We start from the raw sequence: 26,623 nt of genomic DNA on the forward strand, positions 1-26,623 counted from the left end.
ATTTCAGGGCCTTGGAGGGTGCGAGAGAAAAAGGCGACGGGCCTGACCGCCTGGTTAAGTGTGGCGGCCAGGGCGAAATCAGATGCATCACTCTCCACCTGGAAGGGGATGGACTCATCGATAGCGTGCATCGTGGCTTTCGCGATGTCGGCTTTTATTCTTGCAAAGGCTAAGCGAGCCTCTGTTGCTAGGGGAAAAGAGGTAGACTTGATGAGCGGACGGGCTTTGTCCACGTAATTGGGAACCCACTGTGTATAGTATGAGGTGCGGTAACACAAGGAGCCTGAAGTTCTCGTAAACCGTGCCCTGCACCGTCAGATTGACCACGCAGCTCCCTAGCACGGTGACAGACCGGGACCTTGACACCATCGAAATTGTCTGCTTGACAGTCCGAATCTGGAGACCACACAGCTTCACGGTGTCCGGGTGAATGAAGCTCTCCGTGCTCCCGCTGTCAAACAAACAATAAATCAGGCGTCTGTTTACCTGTATGTCCATCATGGACTTGTCAAGTCTGTGAGGCTTGGCCTGGTCCAGGATGATCGACGCCACCGTTGGTTCGTGGGTGCAACTGCAGGCAGCTGAGATGGTTGATGACGACCCCTGCTGGTCATTCGCGGACGGTGCCGACCACAATGGCTGCCCCCATAGGTCGCACGTGGACGATGGCGCCAAAACCTGCGGCTCCTGCAGGTCGCACGTGTCTTGCGACTCCGTCGTTCGGAATGGCGACGTCCTGGAATCGCACGTGGTCGAAGACCTTGAAGACGCAGAAGACAAGGAGGCCGGCTCCGGGGAGTCACACGCCGCACTGCTGTTTTTGGATGGAGGTTTGGACCGGCATACTTTTGAATGACGCCCCTTCTTGCCGCAGGCGGAGCACAACACCGCTTTAGCTGGACATCGCTGCCGAGGGTGTTTCACCCCCCCACAGAAGTAACACCGCGGGCCACCTGGAGCTGCTGCCGTCGTCAGGTCCGAGGCTGGGAACGCAATCGCGCAGTTTTTCGGTCCCGCTGAATAAAGTGGAGTCTGCAACTGCCCCTGCCACACTGTCTCCACGTGGTCGTCGGGGTACATCTCCAAACTTTTGGAGGCCGTTTCTAGAGCGTCAGCTAACTCTATGGTTTTAGTGAGATCGAGGTTACCTTGCTCCAACAGCCGAAGGCGGATGTACGACGAGCCGATTCCCACCACGAACGCATCTCGAACTAGGTCGCTCATGTACTGGTCTGCCGACACTGACTTGCAGTTGCAGGCTCTGGCTAGCTGCTGAAGCTCGCACGCGTACTGTTCCGTCGTTTCGCCGGGCTGCCACCGTCGAGTGGCTAGAAGGTGTCGAGCATGGACCTCATTCGGCGATTTGCTGTATCGCTTCTTGAGAAGCTCGAGGGCCCCTTTGTAGTCGGTGGCCCCACGGATCGCTAGGTATACAGCGTCGCTTACCCTCGCGTGGAGGACCCGGAGTCTGTCGGCATAGTCGGTGACCGCTGTGGAGGCGTCGAGGTAATCTTGGAAACACTTCAACCAGTGGTCGAAAGTGTTCGATGCTCCCACCGCACGTGGGTCCAACGTAAGCCGTTCGGGTTTAAGCATTTGCTCCATGTTTTCTTTTGTCGTTTTTTTTCCAAAAAAAAAGAATTTACTTATTGGCAATAAAATTGATGCGCAATAAATCACACGGGAGGCAGGATGTACTCGGGAAATAAAGGCTTTTATTGCCAACAATAACAGAGCTACTATATACAGTATACGATCCCAGACTAAAGGGTCACCAGGCAGAGCAGTGACCTTTATACCTCTCCCAGGAGGCGGTGCCAACGGGGGTGTACCATAGGACTATATTAACAGGTAGAACAGCCCAACCCTAACCCCAACAGTAACATATCTACAGACTCATAGTACTGGCCAGACCATGGCTCAGCACTACCTGGTGGGAACAAACAATGGTTCACCACAGTGACCCAAGTCGGGAATCGAATCTGGGTCCCTGACGCTATGAGACAGCAGTGCTAACTACTGTGCCAATGCTGAGTTTGATCCATGGATCAGTGGAAAAAGAACAAGCATACTGGGACTAATGATCCCTTCCTGTTGAATGGCAGAGTAGGCTCAAGGGGTCGAATGGCCTAATGTTCCTATTTATATGGTCTATTTACAAAGTGCTTTGGGATGTCTGGAGATTGGGAACATTATAAACGCAGGATATTCCATTTCTCTTTTCAAATGGAACACATTCACATTTTTGAACACATTCAAAAGACACATTCACAGTTCCAAAATGTTTTGCTACTTTGAAACATTGGCCGGAATTTTATTTGCCCCGTGACCCAAATTTCTCCAAGATCATGCTCTTGCGTATAAATAAAATAGACATAAACAAAGTGTAAACAATTAGCACATTCACAACATACACACACTTACAGAAAAATCTTGAAATAAAATGCTTAACAGCACCAACAAAGACAAGCTGACGTTTAGTTCTGTGAATGCATTAGTGGATAATGCTCGCACCCAAAACCAAATATAACATAACATGCGAATGGAGGCCAGGAAACTTCCTCACTTTCACAATCTCAAACTGGAAACAAAACAGGATACTTCCCCCAACATACGTAAAAACAGAAAACGCTGGAAAAACTCAGCAGGTCTGACAGCATAGAGACAGAATAGAGCCAACATTTCATAGATTCATAGAATCCCTATAGTGCAGAGGAGGCCATTTGGCCACGACCACAATTGCACCCACGCCCTATTCCCGTAACCCCTCATATTTACCCTGCTAATCCCCCCTGATACTCGAGTCAATTTAGCATGGCCAATCAACCTCACCCGCACATGTTTAGACTGGGAAGAAATCAGAGCACCCGGAGGAAACAGACACGGGGAGAACGTGCAAACTCCACACAGACAGGGACCTGAGGTCGGAATGGAACCCGGGTCCCTGACGCTGTGAAATAGCAGAGCTAACACCGTGCCACCCCATCATTTCAAGTCTGGATGACTCTTCGTCATAGCTGGGCCAAGGGTCATCCAGACTCGAAACGTTGGCCCTATTCTCTCTGCACAGATGCTGTCAGACCTGCTGAGTTTTTCTGTTGGTGTTTCAGATTCCAGCATCCGCAGTATTTTGCCTTTTTCTCAGGATCCATTTCAAGAAATTGCTGTATTTTGCGTGTTAATCACCTACTAAACTCACAACAGAAAGTTAGAGTTGCTACTTAATAATAGAAGTACCTTTCATCGAGGAGATTTATATTCCAGCATTGGCCCTCATCAGGTACAACTCGGAAAAGGAATAAGTGAAAGTGTGACGTCTCACTCGGAGACAGTAAGTTGCTGTCAACCATCTCAAAATTAATACTTGTGATCTTGTTATTGTCTCTCCTTGGGTCTCTTAATCAAATCTTTCCTTCCTTTTTTTTCTTTTAACATACCAAAGTTAATTTTGATTTTTAGTGTCCCTCAGTTCATTCTAACTCACCCTGGTCAGAATTCTCCCACCTCGCCCGCGACTGGGATTCCCCAGTCCCACTGCGGCGAATGGACTTTTGGCTGAGCGCAAAATCCATCACTCCACTCATTTATTCATTCCGTACAATCTGATTGATCAGGGACATGGAGTGTTGGCCAAATCATTCCTCAAGATCCCAAGTGTCCCATTACCCTAATCAGCAACTTGCAACAGTTTACAGAGACACCCAATTGCTGGTTACGGAGGCACCCAATTGCTTGCTCTGTTTTCCCAGTTGCCCCATGTCAGGTCGAGGGTGGTGTCTCGTTTGGAGATCCCACTGACACAAACTCATCACATGACATGTCAATGAGCAATGGAAAGTCAGCAGACAACTCACTCCATTCATTTGCCCATCTCAGCAAAATCCAGCCACAGGGGATGACGCTCGATCCACTTCACGCCAAGAAGTTCGCAGACTGACGTGGCTGTTCCTTGTGCCAGAGGCTTGTGTTGTCAATCTTTGTAGTAAACAGTGCTTTCTGAAGTCTGATACAATCAATCAGAAAGGCAGAAGAAATGAAGTATTTTAAACAATCCAGTCAGCCAGTATCTGAGATCCAGTGAAGACAGTTCCAGTTTACACTGTTCAGAGGCAAAGCTTTTCATTGGCAGGGACAAGTCAGACTGACGTGGTGTCCATTGGAAGAGAGCTGGAATCATTTTGCTTCACATCTCGGTTGAGATTGGTACCATTCAGATGTTGATTTTCTGCGTCGTCCTAAAATGAAAGAAGTGTATTTGTTAATTACAATGATCAAATATTCACAAATACTGGAGAGATACACGAACATGGAGATAGAACAAAGAAAATTACAGCACAGGAACAGGCCCTTCGGCCCTCCAAGCCTGCACCGACCATACTGCCGACTAAACTAAAACCCCCTACCCTTCCGGGGACCATATCCCTCTATTCCCATCCTATTCATGTACTTGTCAAGATGCCCCTTAAAAGTCACTACCGTATCCGCTTCCATTACCTCCCCCGGCAACGAGTTCCAGGCACCCACCACTTTCTGCCTCGTACATCTCCTTTAAACCTTGCCCCTCGCACCTTAAAACTATGCCCCCTAGTAATTGACTCTTCCACCCTGGGAAAAAGCTTCTGACTATCCACTCTGTCCATGCCCCTCATAATCTTGTAGACTTCTATCAGGTCTCCCCTCAATCTCCGTCGCTCCAGTGAGAACAAACCAAGTTTCTCCAACCTCTCCTCATAGCTAATGCCCTCCATACCAGGCAACATCCTGTACCTCTCCATAGCCGCCACATCCTTCTGGTAGTGTAGCGACCAGAATTGAACACTATATTCCAAGTGCGGCCTAACTAAGGCTCTATAAAGCTGCAACATGACTTGCCAATTTTTAAACTCAATACCCCGGCCGATGAAGGCAAACATGCCGTATGCCTTCTTGACTACCTTCTCCGCCTGCATTGCCACTTTCAGTGACCTGTGTACCTGTACACCCAGATCCCTTTGCCTATCAATACTCTTGAAGGTTCTGCCATTTACTGTATATTTTCTATCTGTATTGGACTGTCCAAAATGCATTACCTCACATTTGTCCGGATTAAACTCCATCTGCCATCTCTCCGCTCAAGTCTCCAACTGATCTATATCCTGCTGTATCCTCTGATGGTCCTCATCACTATTCGCAAATCCACCAACCTTTGTGACGTCCGCAAATTTACTAATCAATCCAGTTACGTTTTCCTCCAAATCATTTATATATATTACAAACAGCAAAGGTCCCAGCACTGATCCCGAGGAACACCACTTGTCACAGCCCTCCATTCAGAAACGCACCCTTCCACTGCTACCCTCTGTCTTCTTTGACCAAGCAGTTTTGTATCCACCTTGCCAGCTCACCTCTGATCCCATGCGACTTCACCTTCTGCACCAGTCTGCCATGAGGGACCTTGTCAAAGACCTTACTGAAGTCATGTAGACAACATCCACTGCCCTACCCTCATCAATCATCTTCGTCACTTCCTCGAAAAACTCGATCAAGTTCATGAGACACGACCTCCCTTTCACAAAACCATGTTGCCCCTCGCTAATACGTCCACTTATTTCCAAGTGGGAATAAATCCTGTCTCGAAGAATCCTCTCCAATAATTTCCCTACCATTCATGTAAGGCTCACCGGCCTGTAATTACAGACAGACACACAGACAGAAAGAAAGAGAGAGACACACAGACAGAAAGAAAGAGAGAGACACACAGACAGAAAGAAAGAGAGAGACACACAGACAGAAAGAAAGAGAGAGACACACAGACAGAAAGAAAGAGAGAGACACACAGACAGAAAGAAAGAGAGAGACACACAGACAGAAAGAAAGAGAGAGACACACAGACAGAAAGAAAGAGAGAGACACACAGACAGAAAGAAAGAGAGAGACACACAGACAGAAAGAAAGAGAGAGACACACAGACAGAAAGAAAGAGAGAGACACACAGACAGAAAGAAAGAGAGAGACACACAGACAGAAAGAAAGAGAGAGACACACAGACAGAAAGAAAGAGAGAGACACACAGACAGAAAGAAAGAGAGAGACACACAGACAGAAAGAAAGAGAGAGACACACAGACAGAAAGAAAGAGAGAGACACACAGACAGAAAGAAAGAGAGAGACACACAGACAGAAAGAAAGAGAGAGACACACAGACAGAAAGAAAGAGAGAGACACACAGACAGAAAGAAAGAGAGAGACACACAGACAGAAAGAAAGAGAGAGACACACAGACAGAAAGAAAGAGAGAGACACACAGACAGAAAGAAAGAGAGAGACACACAGACAGAAAGAAAGAGAGAGACACACAGACAGAAAGAAAGAGAGAGACACACAGACAGAAAGAAAGAGAGAGACACACAGACAGAAAGAAAGAGAGAGACACACAGACAGAAAGAAAGAGAGAGACACACAGACAGAAAGAAAGAGAGAGACACACAGACAGAAAGAAAGAGAGAGACACACAGACAGAAAGAAAGAGAGAGACACACAGACAGAAAGAAAGAGAGAGACACACAGACAGAAAGAAAGAGAGAGACACACAGACAGAAAGAAAGAGAGAGACACACAGACAGAAAGAAAGAGAGACAGTGAGAGAGAGAGAGAGATAGAGACAGAGAGAATAAAACAAATGGTGGAAACGGAGATTTGCAAAATGAAAACAATCTGCCAGATCAGATGCAAATTGTGAGGAAACCTCAGAATCACCTCAGAAAACCTCAGGAAATGTGCATAAATTAAATGGCTAACAGGCACACACGTGTGGCGCACACACACACACACTCCGGAACAATAACAGATATCATCCACTGAATGATATCCTCAAATAAGGTCATACACCCTTGAAAATTAGAGTCCAAAATTACTCCTGGTCCAGAGAATGAGTCACAATATAATCACCAGATTCCCTCTGGTGTGAGTGTGTGGGAGTGAGGGTGAAAGAGAGTGAGAGAGTGAGAGTGTCAGTGACATTATAAACAGAGCGGGAAGATTCCCTCTGGTCTGTGTGTGTCTGTGTGTGTCAGTGACATTGTAAACACAGCGGGAAGATTCCCTCTGGTCTTTCTCTGTCTGTTTCAATGCTATTTATTAACCCTTTTTAAACCAGCCAAATTCAGATTTTAATGAAAGGGAATTAACATTGATATTAATACTGAAATACCTGCTGTTCGTCCTGACCTCTGGTACCATCGTTTTTATCTTCTTTCACATCTATAGTGAATAAAATGATGTTTTATAAAGTCCAGTAACTTGAAACAGAATCTTGTCAGATGACGTCTCTTCACTGCCTTTCAAAGTTACAAAATCTTTCTTTGCCTGAGTATTTTGTTCCATTTCAGTGTGCTAGGATATTGTGCACATGCTATTTCACTTGGGGAGCCCTGATTCAGAATTGAGTCCCTGTGAATCGCAGTGTGAGGGTAGACTTTCTCCAGGACAGCCTCTGTGACCAGCGATGTGATAGGCGAGTAGTTCTGCTGTTCTGGCTCCAGTACACATTGGTTTACCAAGCCCAGGAATTTGTGCTAGTGCAACCTCATATCCCACATTTCACACACACACTGTCCACACTTTTCCAAACATTTAGAACACGCAAGGGCACTGATGCGCGACAATCAAGCACATGGAACAAGGCTTCAGCTATTGAAGGCTTTTATTAGCAAACAATGGAACTAACTAACACGAGTACACCAGTTCAGACTGGAGGGGTCCTGCCGGAGCAGAGGGTCTTATACCTCTCCTCCGGAGGCGGGGCCCCACCGGGATGTGCCATAATAACATTTACAACAGGTAAACACCCTAACCCAACAACATTATACAACCCCCACAGTGACAACACCCTAACCCAACAGTAACATAAGAACAACCCCCAGTGGTAACCAATGATGGTTCACCACAGGCACGTTTCCTAATTTCTAACTGTTCCCAGTCCATGAGGCTAACCCCAGTTACTGGTTACCATCCCGCTATAGAGAGACAGCTAAATATTCCATTTTGTGCGTCTAGATTAGCACGCAAGAGGCTACAAATAGTAAATGTCCTTCAGTTCATTTGATCGCATTCTCCCAGAATCTTCCTACTTCCCCAGCATTCCTCCAGATCCCAGTGTCCCAAGTCTGGCCCATCCACCCCGCCCTGATAATGATTGCCATTGTTGTTATTTTTAACCACGGGATCTCCACAGTGCAGAATAAGGCCATTCAGCCCATCAAGTTTACACTGACTCTCCAAAAGAACATCTTACCCAGGTCCATCCCTCCATCCTATCCCCATAACCCCACACATTTAGCATGGCTAACACTCGTAACCTTCACATCTCTGGACATTAAGGGGCAATTTGGCATGGCCAACCCACCTAACCTGAACATCTTGGGCCACCACAGGGCAATTTAGCATGGCCAATCCACCTAACCTGCACATCTTTGAACACCAAGGGGCAACTTAGCATGGCTAACCCACCCAATCTGCACATCTTTGGACTGCGGGAGGAACCTGGAGCACCCAAAGGAAACCCACGTAGACATGGGGAGAACGCGCAAACTCCACACAGTCACCCAAGGCCGGAAATGAAACCAGGTTCCTGGCGCTATGAGGCAGCAGCACTCACCACTGTGCCACCGTGCCATCCCAAGTATCCAGAGATGTGCCATGCTAAATTGCCTTCTAGTGACAAAAGATGCGTAGTTTAGGTGGATTGGCCATGATCAATGCATGGGGATCCGGGGAGGGAGAGTGGGCCTGATTAGTGTGCTTTTTCGGAGGGTAGGTGCAGACTTGATGGGCCGAATGGCTTCCTTCTGCACTGTAAGGATTCTATGCATTCTATGTTCACTAGCACGTGGCAAGGGCAATAATCCTGAGATTATTGCTTTTAATCCTGCTTTATAATTTCCTTGCAAAACTCTGAAATCTGCTTTCAGAACCTCATGCGTGTTCATACTGTGAAGGAACAGAATGCATCACTTTGTTTCTTTACCACAGAAAGTTGCTGAGGCCAAAACGTGTGATTTCAAGAAGAAATTAGATATAACTCTTGAGGCTAAAGGTATCAAGGTATATAGGGGGAAGGTGGGATCAGAATATTGAATTTGATGATCAGCCTTGATCATAATGAATGGCGGGGCAGGCTCCAAGGGCTGAATGGCCTCCTCCTGCTTCTAGTTTCTATGCTTCTATACTCATGAGATTTCTTTGTAACTGTTCCATTCCAAAACAATTTTTTTTCCTATTCGTTTGTGGGACATGGCCGTCGCTGGCTGGGCCAACATTTATTGCCCATCCCAAGTTGCCCGAGAGCAGTCGAGAGTCAACCACACTGCTGTGGATCTGGAGTCACAGACCGGGTAAAGATGGCAGATTTCATTCCCTAAAGGACATTAGTGAGCCAGTTGGCTTTTTCCGACAATCGACAATGGTTTTATGGTCATCAGTAGATTCTTAATTCCAGATTTATTCTGTTGAATTTTTAAATTCCAGCACCTGCCATGGCGGGTTTCGAACGCGGGTCCCCAGAACATTTGAGCCGAGTTTCTGGATGAATAGTCGAACGACTAGGCCATCCCCTCTCCAATTAAAGTGATGGTGAGAATCGCTGGTGAAAAATTATAACTCAATTCCTTATAAAGGAATGTGCGGGTTAGGTAGCTTGGCCATGCTAAATTGCCCCTTATTGTCAGTAGGACTAGATAAGCTAAATCATGGGGTTATGGTGATAGGGCCTGGGTGGGATTGTGGTCGGTGCAGACTCAATGGGCCGAATGGTCTCCTTCTGCACTGTCGAGATTCTATGATTTGATACTTACAGCACCATATTGCAAAGAAGACTGAGAAGATTATCACAAAGAGCAGCATGAGTGGGGCCAGTATACTCCAGGTCATAATGACAACTTGGCAACCTCGATCTGAAAATATACAACAGTGAATACATTGAGCTAATTCACGCTGAGTATCTCCCCATCCAGAACACAGCAACAACGATCGATTGAATTTATACAGGCACTTTTCACAGAACAAAATACTGCAAGGTGCAAAACCAGGACGTTAAAAATAATTTGACACTGAGCTGCAGAAGGAAATTGTTAAATAGATACAAAAGAACGCTGGAAATACTCAGCTGGTCAGGCAGCATCTGCAGAGAGAAGCAGCTCAGAATTACATTCACTGGAGTTTAGAAGAGAGAGAAAGGATCTCATAGAAGCTTATAAAATTCTGACAGGGTAGATTCAGAAAGAATGTTCTCATTGGTGGGGGAGTTCAGAACTCGGGGTCATTGTTTAAAGATAAGAGGTGAGGAGAAATTTCTTCACCCAGAGGGTGGTGAATGTGTGGAATTCGCTACCACAGGAAGTAGTTGAGGCCAAAACAGTGTGATTTCAAGAAGAAATTAGATATAGCTCTTGGGGATAAAGGAATCAAGGGATATGGGAGGAAGGCGGAATCAGGATATTGAATTTGATGATCAGCCATGATCAGAATGAATGGCGGAGCAGGCTCGAAGGGCCAAATTGCTTCTTGGAAGTACAGCAGAGAGGGAGAGATTCGCGAGAGGAGTGCTGCGGGTAAGCGCTTTTATTTTTTAACTTACTTTTTCGCTGGTTTTTTTTTAAAAATATCTAAACCCGGAAGTGGTTGCGCAGGGAGGTCTGGGAGAGAGAGATTTTTTTTTCCCCAATAAATTGGAACAGAGAGGAATCCCGATACTCTACACTTGTAGAGTATCCCACCCTCCCTCCTCCTCTAACCTAAAAAAAAGACCCAGTGAGAGCAGGGCTTTGGAGAAAACAGGAGGAGGAAAGGTAAGTTTAAAATTTTCATTCACTTTTTTTTCCCCGTGTGTTTAAAAGGGCAATTATGAGTGTGAGGCCAGCATGTTGTTCCCAATGTAGGATGTGGGAGGTCCTGGAGGCTCCTAGCCTCCCGGACGACCATATCTGTGCTGGGTGTGTTGAGCTGCGGTTCCTAAGGGACCATGTGAGGGAACTGGAATTGCAGCTCGAGGACCTTCGCCGGGTTAGGGATAGTGAGGAGGTCATTGACAGGAGCTATCGGCAGGTGGTCACACCGGGACCACGGGAGGAGGGTAACTGGGTAACAGTGAGGAAGGAGAAAGCTCGGTTGATGGTGAGCACCCCGGTGGATGTGCCCCTTAATAATAAGTACTCCTGTCTGAGTACTACTGGGGAGGACAGCCCACCTGGGGGAAGCAGCGGTGGCAGTGTCTCTGGAGCTGAGCCTGACCCAGTAGTGCAAAAGGGTAAGGAAAGGAGGGTAGTGCTAATTGGGGACTCTACGGTGAGGGGGTCAGATAGGCATTTTTGCAGACACAGACGGGACTCTCGGATGGTGGTTTGCCTCCCTGGTGCAGGGGTCCGGGATGTCTCTGGTCGAGTCCCAGAAATCCTGAAGGGGGAGGGAGAGGAGCCGAAGTTCGTGATGCATATAGGTACTGCTGACATAGGTAGGAAGAGGGAAGGGGTCATGAAAAGAGAATATAGGGAGTTAGGTAGACAGCTGAGAAAGAGGAATGCAAAAGTAGTAATCTCGGGATTGCTGCCTGTGCCGCGGGAGAGTGAGAACAGGAATCGGTGGAGAATGAATGCGTGGCTGAGGGACTGGAGCAAGGGACAAGGATTTGGGTACTTGGATCATTGGGACCTCTTTAGGGGCAGGTGTGACCTGTTTAAAAAAGACGGGTGGCACTTGAATCCCAGGGGGACCAATATCCTGGCGGGAAGGTTGGCTAAGGCTACTGGAGAGACTTTAAACTAGAAAGGTTGGGGGGAGGGAATCGAAATGAGGGGACTGAGAGCGAGGAGGTTAGCTCGCAAATAGATAAGGAATGTAGACAGGGTAAGAGGGAGTTTAGACGAGTGATGGAGAAGGGAAGTGCTCAGGCTGAAGGTCTGAGATGTGTCTATTTTAATGCCAGGAGTGTAGTGAATAAAGTGGATGAGCTTAGAGCGTGGATTGCTGCTTCAAATTGTGATGTGGTGGCCATTACGGAGACTTGGATGTCTCAGGGACAGGACTGGGTGCTTCAGGTGCCGGGTTTTAGATGTTTCAGGAAGGACAGGGAGGGAGGCAAGAGAGGGGGGGGGGGGGGGGGGGGAGTGGCACTGTTGATCAGGGATAGTGTCACGGCTGTAGAGAAGGTGGACGCCGTGGAGGGATTGACTACGGAGTCTCTGTGGGTGGAGGTTAGGAACAGGAAGGGGTCGGTAACTTTGCTGGGTGTTTTCTATAGGCCGCCCAATAGTAACAGAGATGTTGAGGAGCAGATGGGGAAACCGATCCTGGAGAGATGTAGGAATAACAGAGTTGTCGTGATGGGAGATTTTAATTTCCCAAACATAGATTGGAATATCCCTAGGGCTAGGGGTTTGGATGGAGAGGAGTTTGTTAGGTGTGTCCAGGAGAGTTTCCTGACACAGTATGTGGATAAGCCTACTAGAGGAGAGGCTGTACTTGATCTGGTGCTGGCTAATGAACCTGGACAGGTGGAGGATCTCTCGGTGGGTGAGCATCTTGGGGATAGCGATCATAATTCTATCTCCTTCACGATAGCATTGGAAAGAGATAGGATCAGGCAGGCTAGCAACGTGTTTCTCTGGAGTAAAGGGAAATACAGTGTCATCAGGGAGGAAATTAGACGGGTAAATTGGAAGGAGGCATTCTTGGGGAAAAGTACCGAAGGAAAGTGGAGGATTTTCAAGGAATGTTTGTCTGGAGCTCTGCATGACAACGTTCCGATGAGACAGGGGGGTGTTGGTAGGGTACGGGAACCGTGGTGCACGAAGGTTGTGATGAACCTGGTGAATAAGAAAAGAGAGGCGTACAGAAGGTTCAGAGAGCTAGGAGGTGTTAAGGATTTAGAGGAGTATACGGGATGTAGGAAGGAGCTTAAGAAGGAAATTAGGAGAGCGAGAAGGGGTCATGAGAAGACCTTGGCGGGTAAGATTAAGGAGAATCCCAAGGCTTTCTACAAATATGTCAAGAGTAAAAGGATGAGATGTGAAGGCATAGGACCCTTAAAAGGTGAAGGGGGAAAAGTTTGTGCGGAACCGTTAGAAATGGCGGAGCTGCTTAATGAATACTTTACCTCGGTATTCACGGTGGAAAGGGATCTGGGTGGTTGTACTGCTGGTTTGCGGTGGACAGAAAGAAAGAGGATGTGTTGGAACTATTGAATGGCATCAAGGTTGGTAAGTCGCCGGGACCGGATGGGATGTACCCCAGGTTACTGTGGGAGGCGAGGGAGGAGATTGCGGAGCCTTTGGCGATGATCTTTGCATCGTCGATGGAGACGGGAGAGGTTCCGGAGGATTGGAGGATTGCAGATGTGGTCCCTATATTCAAGAAAGGGAACAGGGACAGCCCGGGAAATTACCGACCGGTGAGTCTAACCTCAGTGGTTGGTAAGTTGATGGAGAGGATCCTGAGAGACAGGATTTATGAACATCTAGAGAAGTTTAGTATGATCAAAAGTAGTCAGCACGGCTTTGTCAAGGGCAGGTCGTGCCTTACGAGCCTGGTTGAGTTCTTTGAAAATGTGACCAAACACATTGACGAAGGAAGAGCGGTGGATGTGGTCTATATGGACTTCAGCAAGGCGTTCGATAAGGTCCCCCATGCAAGACTTCTTGAGAAAGAGAGAGGGCATGGGATCCGAGGGGCTGTTGCCTTGTGGATCCAGAACTGGCTTGCCTGCAGAAGGCAGAGAGTGGCTGTGGAGGGGTCTTTCTCTGCATGGAGGTCAGTGACCAGTGGAGTGCCCCAGGGATCTGTTCTGGGACCCTTGCTGTTTGTCATTTTCATAAATGACCTGGATGAGGAAGTGGAGGGATGGGTTGGTAAGTTTGCTGACGACACCAAGGTAGGTGGTGTTGTGGATAGTTTGGAGGGATGTCAGAAGTTGCAGCGAGACATAGATAGAATGCAAGACTGGGCGGAGAAGTGGCAGATGGACTTCAACCCGGATAAGTGTGTGGTGATCCATTTTGGCAGATCCAATGGGATGAAGCAGCAGTATAATATGAAGGGTACCATTCTTAGCAGTGTAGAGGATCAGAAGGACCTTGGGGTCCGGGTCCATAGGACTCTTAAATCGGCCTCGCAGGTGGAGGATGCGGTCAAGAAGGCGTACGGCGTACTAGCCTTCATTAATCGAGGGATTGAGTTTAGGAGTCGGGAGATAATGCTGCAGCTTTATAGGACCCTGGTTAGACCCCACTTGGAGTACTGCGCGCAGTTCTGGTCACCTCATTACAGGAAAGATGTTGAAGCCATTGAAAGGGTGCAGAGGAGATTTACAAGGATGTTGCCTGGATTGGGGGGCATGCCTTATGAGGATAGGTTGAGGGAGCTTGGTCTCTTCTCCCTGGAGAGACGAAGGATGAGAGGTGACCTGATAGAGGTTTACAAGATGTTGAGAGGTCTGGATAGGGTAGACTCTCAGAGGCTATTTCCAAGGGCTGAAATGGTTGCTACGAGAGGACACAGGTTTAAGGTGCTGGGGGGGTAGGTACAGAGGAGATGTCAGGGGTAAGTTTTTCACTCAGAGGGTGGTGGGTGAGTGGAATCGGCTGACGTCGGTGGTGGTGGAGGCAAACTCGTTGGGGTCTTTTAAGAGACTTCTGGATGAGTACATGGGATTGAGGGCTATAGATAGGCCTAGAGGTAGGGATATGATCAGCGCAACTTGTGGGCCGAAGGGCCTGTTTGTGCTGTGGCTTTCTATGTTCTATGTTCAAATGGCCTACTCCTGCTTCTAGTTTCGATGTTTCTATGTTTACTGTTTCAGCTCGGGATGACTTTTTGTCAGTTCTGATGATGTGTGGGTGAGGGGTAGGGATGAGATTGAAGTCAATTAGAGGTTCCTGGCTACTGACCTCTGAGATTTACTCAAAGAACAAAGAACAGTACAGCACAAGAACAGATCCTTCGGCCCTCCAAGCCTGCGTCGATCATCATGTCTGCCTAAACTAAAACCGTATGCATTTAGAGTCCATATCCTTCCATTCCCATCCTATTCATATATTCGTCTAGTTGCCCCTTAAAGTCCACTATCGAAACCTGCTCCCATCACCACCCTGGGCAGCGCGCTCCAAACATTCACCACCCTCTGTGTAAAAAAACCTGCCTCGCACATCTCCTCTAAACTTTTCCCCACACACCTTAAACCCATGTCCTCTAGTACTTGACTTTTCTACCCTAGGAAAGAGCACCTGACTATCCATTCTGTCCATGCCACGCATATTCTTGTAAACCTCTATCAGGTCGCCCCTCAACTTCTATCATTCCAGTGAGAACAAACCGAGTTTATCCAAGCTCTCCTCATAGCTAATACCCTCCAGACCAGGCAACATCCTGGTAAACCTCTTCTCTACCCTCTACAAAGCATCCACATCCTTCTGGTAGTGTGGCAACCAGAATTGTATACAATATTCCAAATGAGGCCTAACTAAGGTTCTGTACAGCTGCAGCATGACCTGTGAATTTTTATATTCAATGTCCGGACCAATGAAGGCAAGCATGCCGTATGCCTTCTTGACTGCCTTACCCACCTGCGTTGCCAATTCGGTGGACATGTACGCCCAGATCTCTCCATCAATACTCCTAAGGGTTCTACCATTTACTGTATAATTCCTACATGCATTGCACCTTCCAAAATGCATTATCTCACACATTGTCTGGATTAAACTCCATCTGCCATTTCTCTGCCCAAGTCTCCAACCGGTCTATATCTTGCTGTATCCTCTGACAATCCTCTTCACTATCCATAACTGCACCAATTCATTCAACTCAAAGCTGGGGCATTTCTATTTTACATAGAAGGGTGGCACAGTGGTTAGCACTGTTACCTCAACGCCAGGGACCAGGGTTCAATTCCAGCCTCGGGTCACTGTCTGTGCGGAGTTTGCACATTCTCCCAGTGTCTGCGTGGGTTTCCTCCGGGTGCTCCGGTTTCTTCCCACAGTGCAAAGATGTGCAGGCTAGGATGATTGGCCGTGCTAAATTGCCCGTTAGTGTCAGTGGGGTGAATACGTGGGTTATGGGAATTGGGCCTGGGTGGGATTGCTGTTGGTGCAGGCTCGATGGGCCGAATGGCTTCTTTCTGCACTGTAGGGATTCTAAGATTCTATATGGTTCAGCCTCTCATGGTAGGAACGGACTGGGAACATTCTGCTAAGAAGTGATTTCAGTTGGTTGAAGTGCTATGAAGGGTAATGAAGGTAAACTCACCAATTTGTAGAATTTCCTCCACTAGGATAACGATTGAGACCGCAATCACAATGAAGGAACTCATGATGCAACTGACATCAAGAGAAGCTCGAAAACCTGTCAAACGCAGACAACGTGAGGATTTAGATTATGTAGTTTCATTTCTAGGATTGGAAATTTTAGATAATAAAAAGGAACTGTTCCTTACCTTTGCTTCCTCGGAATTTTTTAATACAACCCAAGTTCCATTGGGCGATGGTCGCAAAGAGAACAAAAGCGAACAGGATGAATACAAAGCATAAAGCAACCACAGAGATGGAGGAAGCACCTGTAGCAATGATTCAATGGAGTGATTATTAACCTACACATTCATATGGGAAGATTAAACTAACAGTATGTATTAATGAGTGCAGCTAAGAGTGTGCCAGGAGCCGCTCCAGACATGTGCAAAACTGAGATGCCAACCTGGTATGACGACGCTATCCCTTTAAGAAAAACGTTTGAGCTATTTTCTTGTGCAATATCTGTTGTAGCAGTTTTATGCACTCGAAGCCTGTCTACCAAATTGTTGTATTGTTGTTGCAGCAGCCTCATCGTTTCTAATGGCTAGACTGTTGGTTTTAATCTGAACTAATGCTGTTCTGCTGTTTCCCTCTGGGAGTTTGCAGAGTGGGGCTTCATTGGGAAGATAGGCGGGTATGACCATGTGTCAGGGAAGCTGGGCTTTTTCCACAGAATATTCAAGCTGAGATGCTGCTTTTGAGAGAAGTGTCTCTTTAACCCCTCTCTGAAGTTGGAGACTGGCAGCTTCCAGAGATTAAGTTTACCTCTGTGATTTTGCTGTTTTAAGGATGTATCCTTCTGAAAATTACTGCTTGGACTTGGGTCTAGAAGCGATAAAAGCTGAAAATCCAGCATCACGTGAGCGTACTTGTTATGTGCTAATTCTGAAGAAGGCTGTGTGTCTATGGAGTATCACTTTAAATTGGAACAACAGAGATAACTAGCTGTTAAGAAATACACTGTCATGTTTAAGTCTTGTAATTTGGAAAAGTTAGGCTAATTCTTTTTGTTATATTCTAACTGTGTTTTTAAATAAACTTTGTTTGATAAAAGCTTCCAAGTGGGTCACTTGAATCATACCTTGAGTGAAATACCTTCTGCTCAGCAATGCCAAAACAAATGTAAAACTGTAAGGCCAACTTCATAAAACACCTTGGAGTTTCTGGGAGGGGCCTTGAAGCTTTTGATTTGATTTATTATTGTCACATGTATTAGTATAGAGTGAAAAGTATTGTCTCTTGTGCGCTATACGGACAAAGCATACCCCTTAGAGAAGGACACGAGAGGCTGCAGAATGTAATGTTAAAGTCACAGTTAGGGTGTCGAGAAAGATCAACTTCATTCGAGGTAGATCCATTCAAAAGTCTGACAGTAGCAAGGAAGAAGCTGTTCTTGAGTTCATTGGTACGTGACCTCAGACTTTTGTATCTTTTTCTCGACGGAAGAAGACTGAAGAAGAGAATGTCCGGGGTCCTTAATTATGCTGGCTGCTTTGCCGAGGCAGCGGGAAGTGTAGACAGAGTCAATGGATGGGAGGCTGGTTTGTGTGATGGATTGGGCTACATTCACGACCTTTTGTAGCTTCTTGCAGTCTTGGGCAGAGCAGGAGCCCATACCAAGCTGTGATACAGCCGGAAAGAATGCTTTCTATGGTACATCTGTAAGAGTTGGAGAGAGTCGTAGCTGACATGCCAAATTTCCTTCGTCTTCTGAGAAGTTACAATGCAGGAACCAGCATGCAGACGACAGAGCAAAGCGATCCCAAAACCAACGCATCAGATCAAAGCTCTGCAGTTCTGCCGCATCCAGACATGAATGAACAATCAAATGGTGGGAGGAGGAGGCTCCACGGACATCCGGACACTCAGCAATGATGGAGCCCGGCACATCCGGGTAATAGATGAAACTGAAAGCATTCACAATCCCTCTTCAGCCAATGTGGAGTGGATGATCCATCCCAACCTCCTCCTGAGTTCCCCATTGTCACACACATCAATCTTCAGTCAATTTAATGCACTCCAAAATGGGTGAAGATGCTGACAGGGCAAAGTCTTTCGGTCCTGAAGACATTTCTGCAGTGGTACTGAAAACATGCGCACCAGAACTAACCATGCCCCAAGTCAATAAGTTCCAGTACAGCTACCACACTGGCTTTTACACTTGAATGTCCAGACCATAGAAAACAGGACAAACATAATCCAGCCATCACTGCTCTATCAGAGAATCATAGAAGCTCTGCAGTGCAGTAGAGGCCATTCGGCCCATCGCGTCTGTGCCAACTCTGACAAGAGTATCTTAACCAGGCCCTCTCCCCTGCCATATCCCTGCAACGTCACACATTTACTATAGCTAATCCCCTCATCTTGGGACACTAAGGGGCAATTTAGCATAGGCAATCCACCTAACCTGCGCATCTTTAGACTGCGAGAGGAAACCGGAGGAAACCCATGCAGACACCGAGAGAACTGGCAGACTCTGCACAGACAGTCACCTAAGGCTAGAATCGAACCCGGTTCCCTGGTGCTGCGAGGCAGCAGTGCTAAAAACTGTCACCGTACCGCCCATCGGTCAACTGTCAATGTTCAGCAAAGTGATGGAAGGTGTCACTGGCAGTGCTATCAAGCAGCACCTGTCAGCAATAACTTGCTCACCAATTCTCAGTTTGAGTTTTGTGGTGGCATACAAAGAACAAAGAAAATTACAGCACAGGAACAGGCCCTTCGGCCCTCCAAGCCTGCACTAACCATGCTGCCCGACTTAACTAAAACCCCCTACCTTCCGGGGAATATATCCCTCTATTCATGTACTTTTCAAGACGCCCCTTAAAAGTCACTACCATATCCACTTCCACTACCTCCCCCGGCAACGGGTTCCAGGCACCCACTACTCTGTAAAAAATCTGCCTCGTACGTCTCCTTTAAACCTTGCCCCTCACACCTTAAACTGTGCCCCCTAGTAATTGACTCTTCCACCCTGGGAAAAAGCTTCTGACTATCCACTCTGTCCATGCCTCTCAATCTTGTAGACTTCTATCAGGTCTCCCCTCAACCTTTGTCGCTCAAGTGAGAACAAACCAAGTTTCTCCAACCTCTCCTCATAGCTAATGCCCTCCATACCAGGCAACATCCTGGTAAATCTTTTCTGTACCCTCTCCAAAGCCTCCACATCCTCCTGGTAGTGTGGCTACCAGAACTGAACACTATATTCCAAGTGCGGCCTAACTAAGGTTCTATAAAGCTGCAACATGACTTGCCAATTTTTAAACTCAATACCCCGGCCGATGAAGGCAAGCATGCCATATGCCTTCTTGACTACCTTCTCCACCTGCATTGCCATTTTCAGTGACCTGTGTACATGCACACACAGATCCCTTTGCCTATCAATACTCCGAAGGGTTCTGCCATTTACTGTATATTTCTGATCGGTATTTGACCTTCCAAAATGCATTACCTCATTTGTCTGGATTAAACTCCATCTGCCATCTCTCCACCCAAGTCTCCAACTGATCCATATCCTGCTGTATCCTCTGATGGTCCTCATTGCTATCCGCAAATCCACCAACCTTTGTGTCATCCGCAAACTTACTAATCAATCCAGTTACATTTTCCTCCAAATCATTTATATATATTACAAACAGCAAAGGTCCCATCACTGATCCCTGAGGAACACCACTTGTCACAGCCCTCCATTCAGAAACACACCCTTCCACTGCTACCCTCTGTCTTCTTTGACCGAGCCAGTTTTGTATCCACCTTGCTAGCTCACCTCTGATCCCATGCGACTTCACCTTCTGCACCAGTCTGCCATGAGGGACCTTGTCAAAGGCCTTACTGAAGTCCATGTAGACAGCATCCACTGCCCTACCCTCATCAATCATCTTCATAGTGGTATTGTCGCTGGACTAGCAATCCAGAAACCCAGGGTAATACTCTGGGACTGGGGTTCGAATCCCACTACAACAGATGGTGAAATTTGAATTCAATTAAATATCTGGGGCTAAAAGTCTACTGATGACCATGAAACCAGTGTCAAACTCATCTGGTTCACTGATGTCTTTGAGGGAAGGAAATCTGCTGTCCTCCGGTACCTGTTCAGATGCACTGAGGGAAAATTTAGCATTTGATTTTTGATTTGATTCGACTCAAGGAAAGCTCCTTCCCTGCTGCCATCAGACATTTGAATTGCATCAAGTTGATCTTTCTCTACACCTTAGCTATGACTGTAATGCTACATTATTCACTCTCTTGTTTCCTTCTCTATGAACGGTATGGTTTGTCTGTCTCACTCACAAGAAACAATACTTTTCACTCTATACTAATACATGTGACAATAATAAATCAAATCAAATCAAGGACAATGTACCTAACCAGCATGTCTTTCGGACTGTGGGAGGAAACCGGAGCACCCGGAGGAAACCCATGCAGACACTGGGAGAATGTGCAGACTCTGCACAGACAGTGACCCAAGCTGGGAACTGAACACGGGTCCCTGGCGCGGTGAGGCAACAGTGCTGACCCGTTGTGCCACCGTGGATTCTAGATCGGTGACTGATATGAAGACCAAGATCTTCCTTGCCATTAGACCCAAGAAAATCCAGCAGGTTTACTACAACTGACAGTTGTGTGTGGCCCAGGACCACATGGTCCGTGTGGTATAAAGCAGCTTACTACATATTGACAAGGCTACTGATTCACTTCCAATTATGCTACAGAATACTGGCTCGCCTCGCCTTCCCTGGTTACTTTCACATAAATAAAGAATATTTGATGTACACATACCTTTAATCACAATCCAGGAAGCGAGGGAAATGATGGTGGCAGCAAGAGACAGAATGTTACTATTCAAGAGGATCCAGAAGAAAGGTTTGTCATACTTCTTACGCGCTACAGGGAACGGAGCAATAATTTACACAAAGAACAGATAAAAGCAAAATACTGCAGATGCTGGAATCTGAAACAAAATCAGAAAATGCTGGAAAATCTCGGCAGGTCTGACAGCATCTGTGGGGAGAGAATAGAGCCAACGTTTCGAGTCTGGATGACCCTTCATCAGAGCAAAGGAAATCAGAAAAGATTTATACTGCGAGGGTGGGATGAGGTGTGAATTCACACATTCTGATCTCTTAATGGGCACTTTTAGCACCTCTCGCAGCCGACTTTATCCTCATTTACATTCCCTTTGACCTTCTACAGCTCCCCCCACTCCCCCCCCCGCCCCCCCCAACCACACTCATACTGTAAATATTTTCTGATCGTCAGAGCTGAGGGCAAAGACTAAGGGTGATCCAGACACGAAACTTTGGTTCTATTCTCTCTCTACAAAGAAAAATACAGCACAGGAACAGGCCCATCTGCCCTCAAAGCCCGTGCCGATCATGATGCCCTAGCTAAACTTAAAAAAAACCTACACTTACTCGGTCCGTATCCCTCTAGTCCTTATTCACGTACCCATCCAGATGCCTCTTAAATGCGCCTGCTTCCACCACCTCCTCTGGCAGCGCCTTGGAGGCAGCCACCACCCTCCTGATGAAAAGCTTCCCCAATAAAAACTTAATGCTGTTTGACATCCATTGTAACATACTTTACAAAGGATAAGACAATGAATTACACGTACATTATCTTTCTCTTAATTCATTCGTGGGACATGGGCGTCACTGGCTGGCCAGCATTTATTGCCCATCTCTAGTCGCCCTTGGAAGGCAGTGGAGAGTCAACCACATTGCTGTGGCTCTGGAGTCACATGTAGGCCAGACCAGGAGAGGACGGCAGATTTCCTTCCCTAAAGGACATTAGTGAACCAGATGGGTTTTCCAACAATTGGCCATGGTTTCATGGTCATCAGTAGATTCTTAATTCTAGATATATTTTATTGAATTCAAATTCCACTATCAGCCATGGCGGGATTCGAACCCAGGTCCCCAGAATGTTAGCTGAATTTCTGGATTAACGGACAGAGTGTAACTGGTAGCAGAGATGCTCTCTGGGTTGGACAGGCTGCAGGCCTGACTGGTGTCACAGTCATGGGGCAAACTCATCAATAGATCGAACATTAACGCACGTGGAGTGAAGGAGCTATTGAGCTCTCTGGAAACCCCAGAAATTGCTGCACTTAACATCCACGCTGGGCTCGACCACCAGTCAGAGAGCGTCCTTATCACAGCGAGGAATTTCCGGCAGCTTCTTTGGGATTGAATCCCAGTCAGGCATGTACATCAGGGTTCCCAGTGTCTTCAGAAAAAGGATCCTGCCTCTAGGGACCTGGAAGCCGTCCAGAGACCGGCAGCTCTTCACTCCTCGCATCAGCACAGGGAGCAGTGGCCACTGCTGGAACTCCCAGGAAGGGTTGGGATGACGGACAGCGATCGAGGCCCCGAAGGTGAGGCAAGATAAGTCAGGCAGGGCCCAGTGAGGAAGGGTGTGTGCTGAAGGTGGAGGGGGAAGGCAAGGTTAGGGGCTAAAGGTAGGGAACAGGTTTCAGCAGCCCCGCCGAGCCCAAGGCAGGCTGTCAGGACATTTCTGCCCAAGTGTCACCATCAGTTAAACACCAATGGCAGCAGGTTGATGCCCTTAAATGAAGATAACGGATCTAAGGGCAACATTCCCATTCCCACACTTAACTGATGGGAGTTGGGACGGTGACAGGTTTCCTTTCATAGAATCCCTACGGCACAGAAGTAGGCCATTCGGCCCATCGAGTCTGCACAGACCACAATCCCACCCATTCCCCATTCCCGTAACCCCACATATTTACTCTGCTAATCCCCTTGACACAAAGGTAAATTTAGCACGGTCAATCCACCTAACCCGCACATCTTTGGACTGTGGGAGGAAACTGGAGCACCCGGAGGAAACCCACGCAGACACGGGGAGAATATGCAGACTCCACACAGACAGTGATCCGAGGCTGGCATTGAACCTGGGTCCCTGGCGCTGTGAGACAGCAGTGCTAACCACTGTGCTACCGTGCCGCCCATATCTTTGAGTAAGATACCCTCAAACCCTAACTTGCTCCAAGGAAGAGACAGTAAATTCTACCAAGTGTCAGTGTGTTGAAATTTCTGGTAGCAATACCACAGCTGGTTTTATTGAGCACTACCACAGGACCACTTGTCCACAGACTCTCCATATCAGGAAATGCTGCCTTACCGCTGGATCCAGGGCAAATTTGTACCTTTAGATCCCAGGAAAAGCCTTTCCCCATCAGGTCCAAATGTAACCTGCCTCACTAGGTTCAAGGTTAATCAACATACGGGTTCCATGGGCATCTTGCTTTCTACCAGGGTTAGGGGAGTCCTGCTTTTACACTAGGGTCAGGGAGGGCCCTTGCCACCTGGGTCAAAGTGAAATCCTGCCATCAGCACCATGAGAAGCCCCTGCCGCCAGGGTCAAGAGGGAGGACTGCCACCAGGGTCAAGAGGGCCCTCCCTAGCTATAACATTTCCATCCTGACTTCTTTGTAAACTCACTTGCCTGTACTGTGTGGCTTTGACATATTCACAGTGCCAAACCCAAGTAAATTAAAACCTCCCCTCTCCCTTCAAAAGGTTTTTCCCACTTCCTTCACAGAATCATAGAAACCCTACAGTGCAGGAGGTCATTTAGCCCATCGAGTCTGCACCGACTCTCTGACAGAGCATTGTACCCAGCCCCTCTACCCCATGCTATCCCTGCAACCCCACAAACTTTCCATGACAAATCCATCTAACCTACAAATCTTGGGGCAATTTAGCATGATTAATCCATCTAACCAGCACATCTTTGGACTGTGGGAGGAAACCGGAGCACCCGAAGGAAACCCACGCAGACACGGGGAGAACATGCAAACTCCACACAGACAGGCGCAGCAGGTAATTAAGGCGGCAAATGGAATTTTGTCCTTCATCGCTAGAAGGATGGAGTTTAAAAACAGCGAGATTATGTTGCAGCTGTATAAGGTGCTGGTGAGGCCACACCTGGAGTACGGTGTACAGTTTTGATCTCATTACTTGAGAAAGGATATACTGGAACTGGAGGGGGTGCAGAGGAGATTCACTCGGTTGATTCCGGAGTTGAGAGGGTTGGCTTATGAGGAGAGACCGAGTAGACTGGGGCTATACTCATTGGAATTCAGAAGAATGAGGGGAGATCTTATAGAAACATGTAAGATTATGAAGGGAATAGATAAGATAGAAGCAAGGGAGTTGTTTCCACTGGCAGGTGAAACTAGAACTCGGAGGCATGGCCTCAAAGTAAGGGGAACTTATTAGGACTGAGTTGAGGAGGAACTTCTTCACACAAAGGGGTGTGAATCTGTGGAATCCCTACCCAGTGAAGCAGTTGAGGCCACCTCATTGAATGCTTTTAAGGCAAGGATAGATAAATTTTTGAACAGTAAAGGAATTAAGGGTTATGGTGAATGGGCGGGTAAGTGGAGCTGAGTCTACAAAAAGATCAGCCATGATCTTATTGAATGGTGGAGCAGGCTCGGGGGATCAGATGCCTACTCCTGCTCCTAGTTATTATGTTCTTATGACAGTGACCCAAGGCCGGAATTGAACCCAGGTCTCTGGAGCCGTGAGGCAGGAGTGCTATCCACTGTGCCACCAATCAGGTCATGAGAAACTCCAGGGTTAAATCAGTTCTTTATTGTCAAGACAAAGTAAAAACCACTTCACAATACAGTGGTTAGCACTGCTGCCTCACATCGCCAGGGACCTGGGTTTGATTCCCGGCTTGGGTCATTGTCTGTATGGAGTTTGCACATTCTCCTCGTGTCTGCGTGAGTTTCCTCGGCTGTTCCGGTTTCCTCTCTCAGTCCGAAAAACGTGCTGGCTAGGGGCATTGACCATGCTAAATACTCCCGCAGTGTACTCGAACACGCAGCGGGGTGTGGCGACTAGGGGATTTTTACAGTAACTTCATTGCAGTGTTAATGTAAGCCTACTTGTGACATAATAAATAAACTTAAACTTAACCTGCACACCTTTGGACAGTGCTTCAGTTTCCTCCCACACTCCAAACATGTGGGTTAGGTTGATTGGCCCTGAAAAATTGTCCCTTAGTGCCAGGGGGATGAGCAGGGTTAATATGCGGGGTTACGGGATTGGGGCCTGGGTTGGATTGTTGTCGGTGCAGGCTCAATAGCCTCCTTCTGCATTGTAGGATTCTATGATTCTATGGAGGAAACCCATGCAGACATGGTGAGAATGTGCAAATGGTCACCCAAGGCCGGAATTGAACTCCGGTCTCTGGAGCTGCAACGTAGTAGTGCTAACCACTGTGCCACCGTGCACCAGTCAGGTCAGGAGAGACTCCAGGATTAAACCAGCTCTTTACCACCTCACAACAATACAAAAATGCAATTTAGTCACACACTACAGGACAAATGGATGGAGTGCACATAGGGGAGGCAGTGGTGTAGTGGTATTGTCACTGGACGAGTACTCCAGAGACCCAGGGTACTGCTCTGGGGTTCTGGGTTCAAATCCCACCACGGCAGAGGGTGGAACTTAAATCCAATACAAATCTGAAATTAAGAATCTAGTGATGACCAGGAAACCATTGTCAATTGTCATAAAAACCCATCTGGTTCGTTAACGTCTTTGAGGGAAGGAAATCTGCCGTCCTTACCTGGTCTGGCCTACATGTGACTCCAGACCCACAGCAATGTGGTTGACTCTTAAATGCCCTCAGGAATGGACAATAAATGCTGGCCCAGCCAGTGACACTCACATCCCATGGACGAATATAAAGAAAAATGAATTCAGTTAGTGTTTTTTTTTCCCCCCATCACTTTACATAAAGCACTTGCTAATGTTAAAAGTTCAAATTCGTCCAAACTAACTTAAACTGCCGCCTCCTGCCCAGACCTGATCTACACGTGGCTTCAAGTCCAACCACATATTGCCATCATGCTCCCTGAAGTTGCCCGATGGGGCCAGAGTTGCCACAGTGATGCATATGGGGGAGGGTCTATGAATTAGTAGTTAAGTGCATGCCATATTTATTGACAGATACCTATCTCAGGTCTTGTCTTCAACCAACAGATAAGGATTAATCCAATAAAAGATACTGAAGAAAGGATCAGGCCTGCCACCGATGCAGTGACGATTACAAACTGCGCTCGTGGAACGCCTGTAGAAAAGAAACACAATTAACAGAATTAAAAGAGAAAAGAGCTGTGAAGCTGTCGATAGTCACAAGATCCCAAAGACGATCTGCCGTCTCTTGCCCAGACTTGATCTACATGTGGCTTCCAGTCCAACCATCATGCTTCCTGAAGTTGCCCGAGGGGGCCGCTGAGTTGCCATGGTGATGGATTTTTTTACAACATC

The 26,623-nt window shown here is 47.2% G+C and overlaps 1 protein-coding gene across 1 annotated transcript in view; it reads right to left on the minus strand.

The window, feature by feature from the left end:
- Window positions 1-1,696: 1,696 nt before the first annotated feature.
- Window positions 1,697-26,623, minus strand: part of LOC144496857 (uncharacterized) — a 53,693-nt gene continuing 28,766 nt past the window's right edge. Inside the window, exons 6-12 of the mRNA XM_078217425.1 lie at window positions 26,307-26,423; window positions 21,090-21,194; window positions 16,457-16,576; window positions 16,270-16,365; window positions 9,831-9,929; window positions 7,190-7,239; window positions 1,697-4,235 (exon numbers count right to left, since the gene is read on the minus strand). Coding sequence (XP_078073551.1) covers window positions 4,137-4,235; window positions 7,190-7,239; window positions 9,831-9,929; window positions 16,270-16,365; window positions 16,457-16,576; window positions 21,090-21,194; window positions 26,307-26,423 — 686 coding nt within the window. The 3' untranslated portion in view covers window positions 1,697-4,136. The remainder of the gene's footprint in view (window positions 4,236-7,189; window positions 7,240-9,830; window positions 9,930-16,269; window positions 16,366-16,456; window positions 16,577-21,089; window positions 21,195-26,306; window positions 26,424-26,623) is intronic.

This window comes from Mustelus asterias, chromosome 8 (assembly GCF_964213995.1).
Source record: "Mustelus asterias chromosome 8, sMusAst1.hap1.1, whole genome shotgun sequence".
In the NCBI taxonomy this organism is placed as follows: Eukaryota; Metazoa; Chordata; class Chondrichthyes; order Carcharhiniformes; family Triakidae; genus Mustelus; species Mustelus asterias.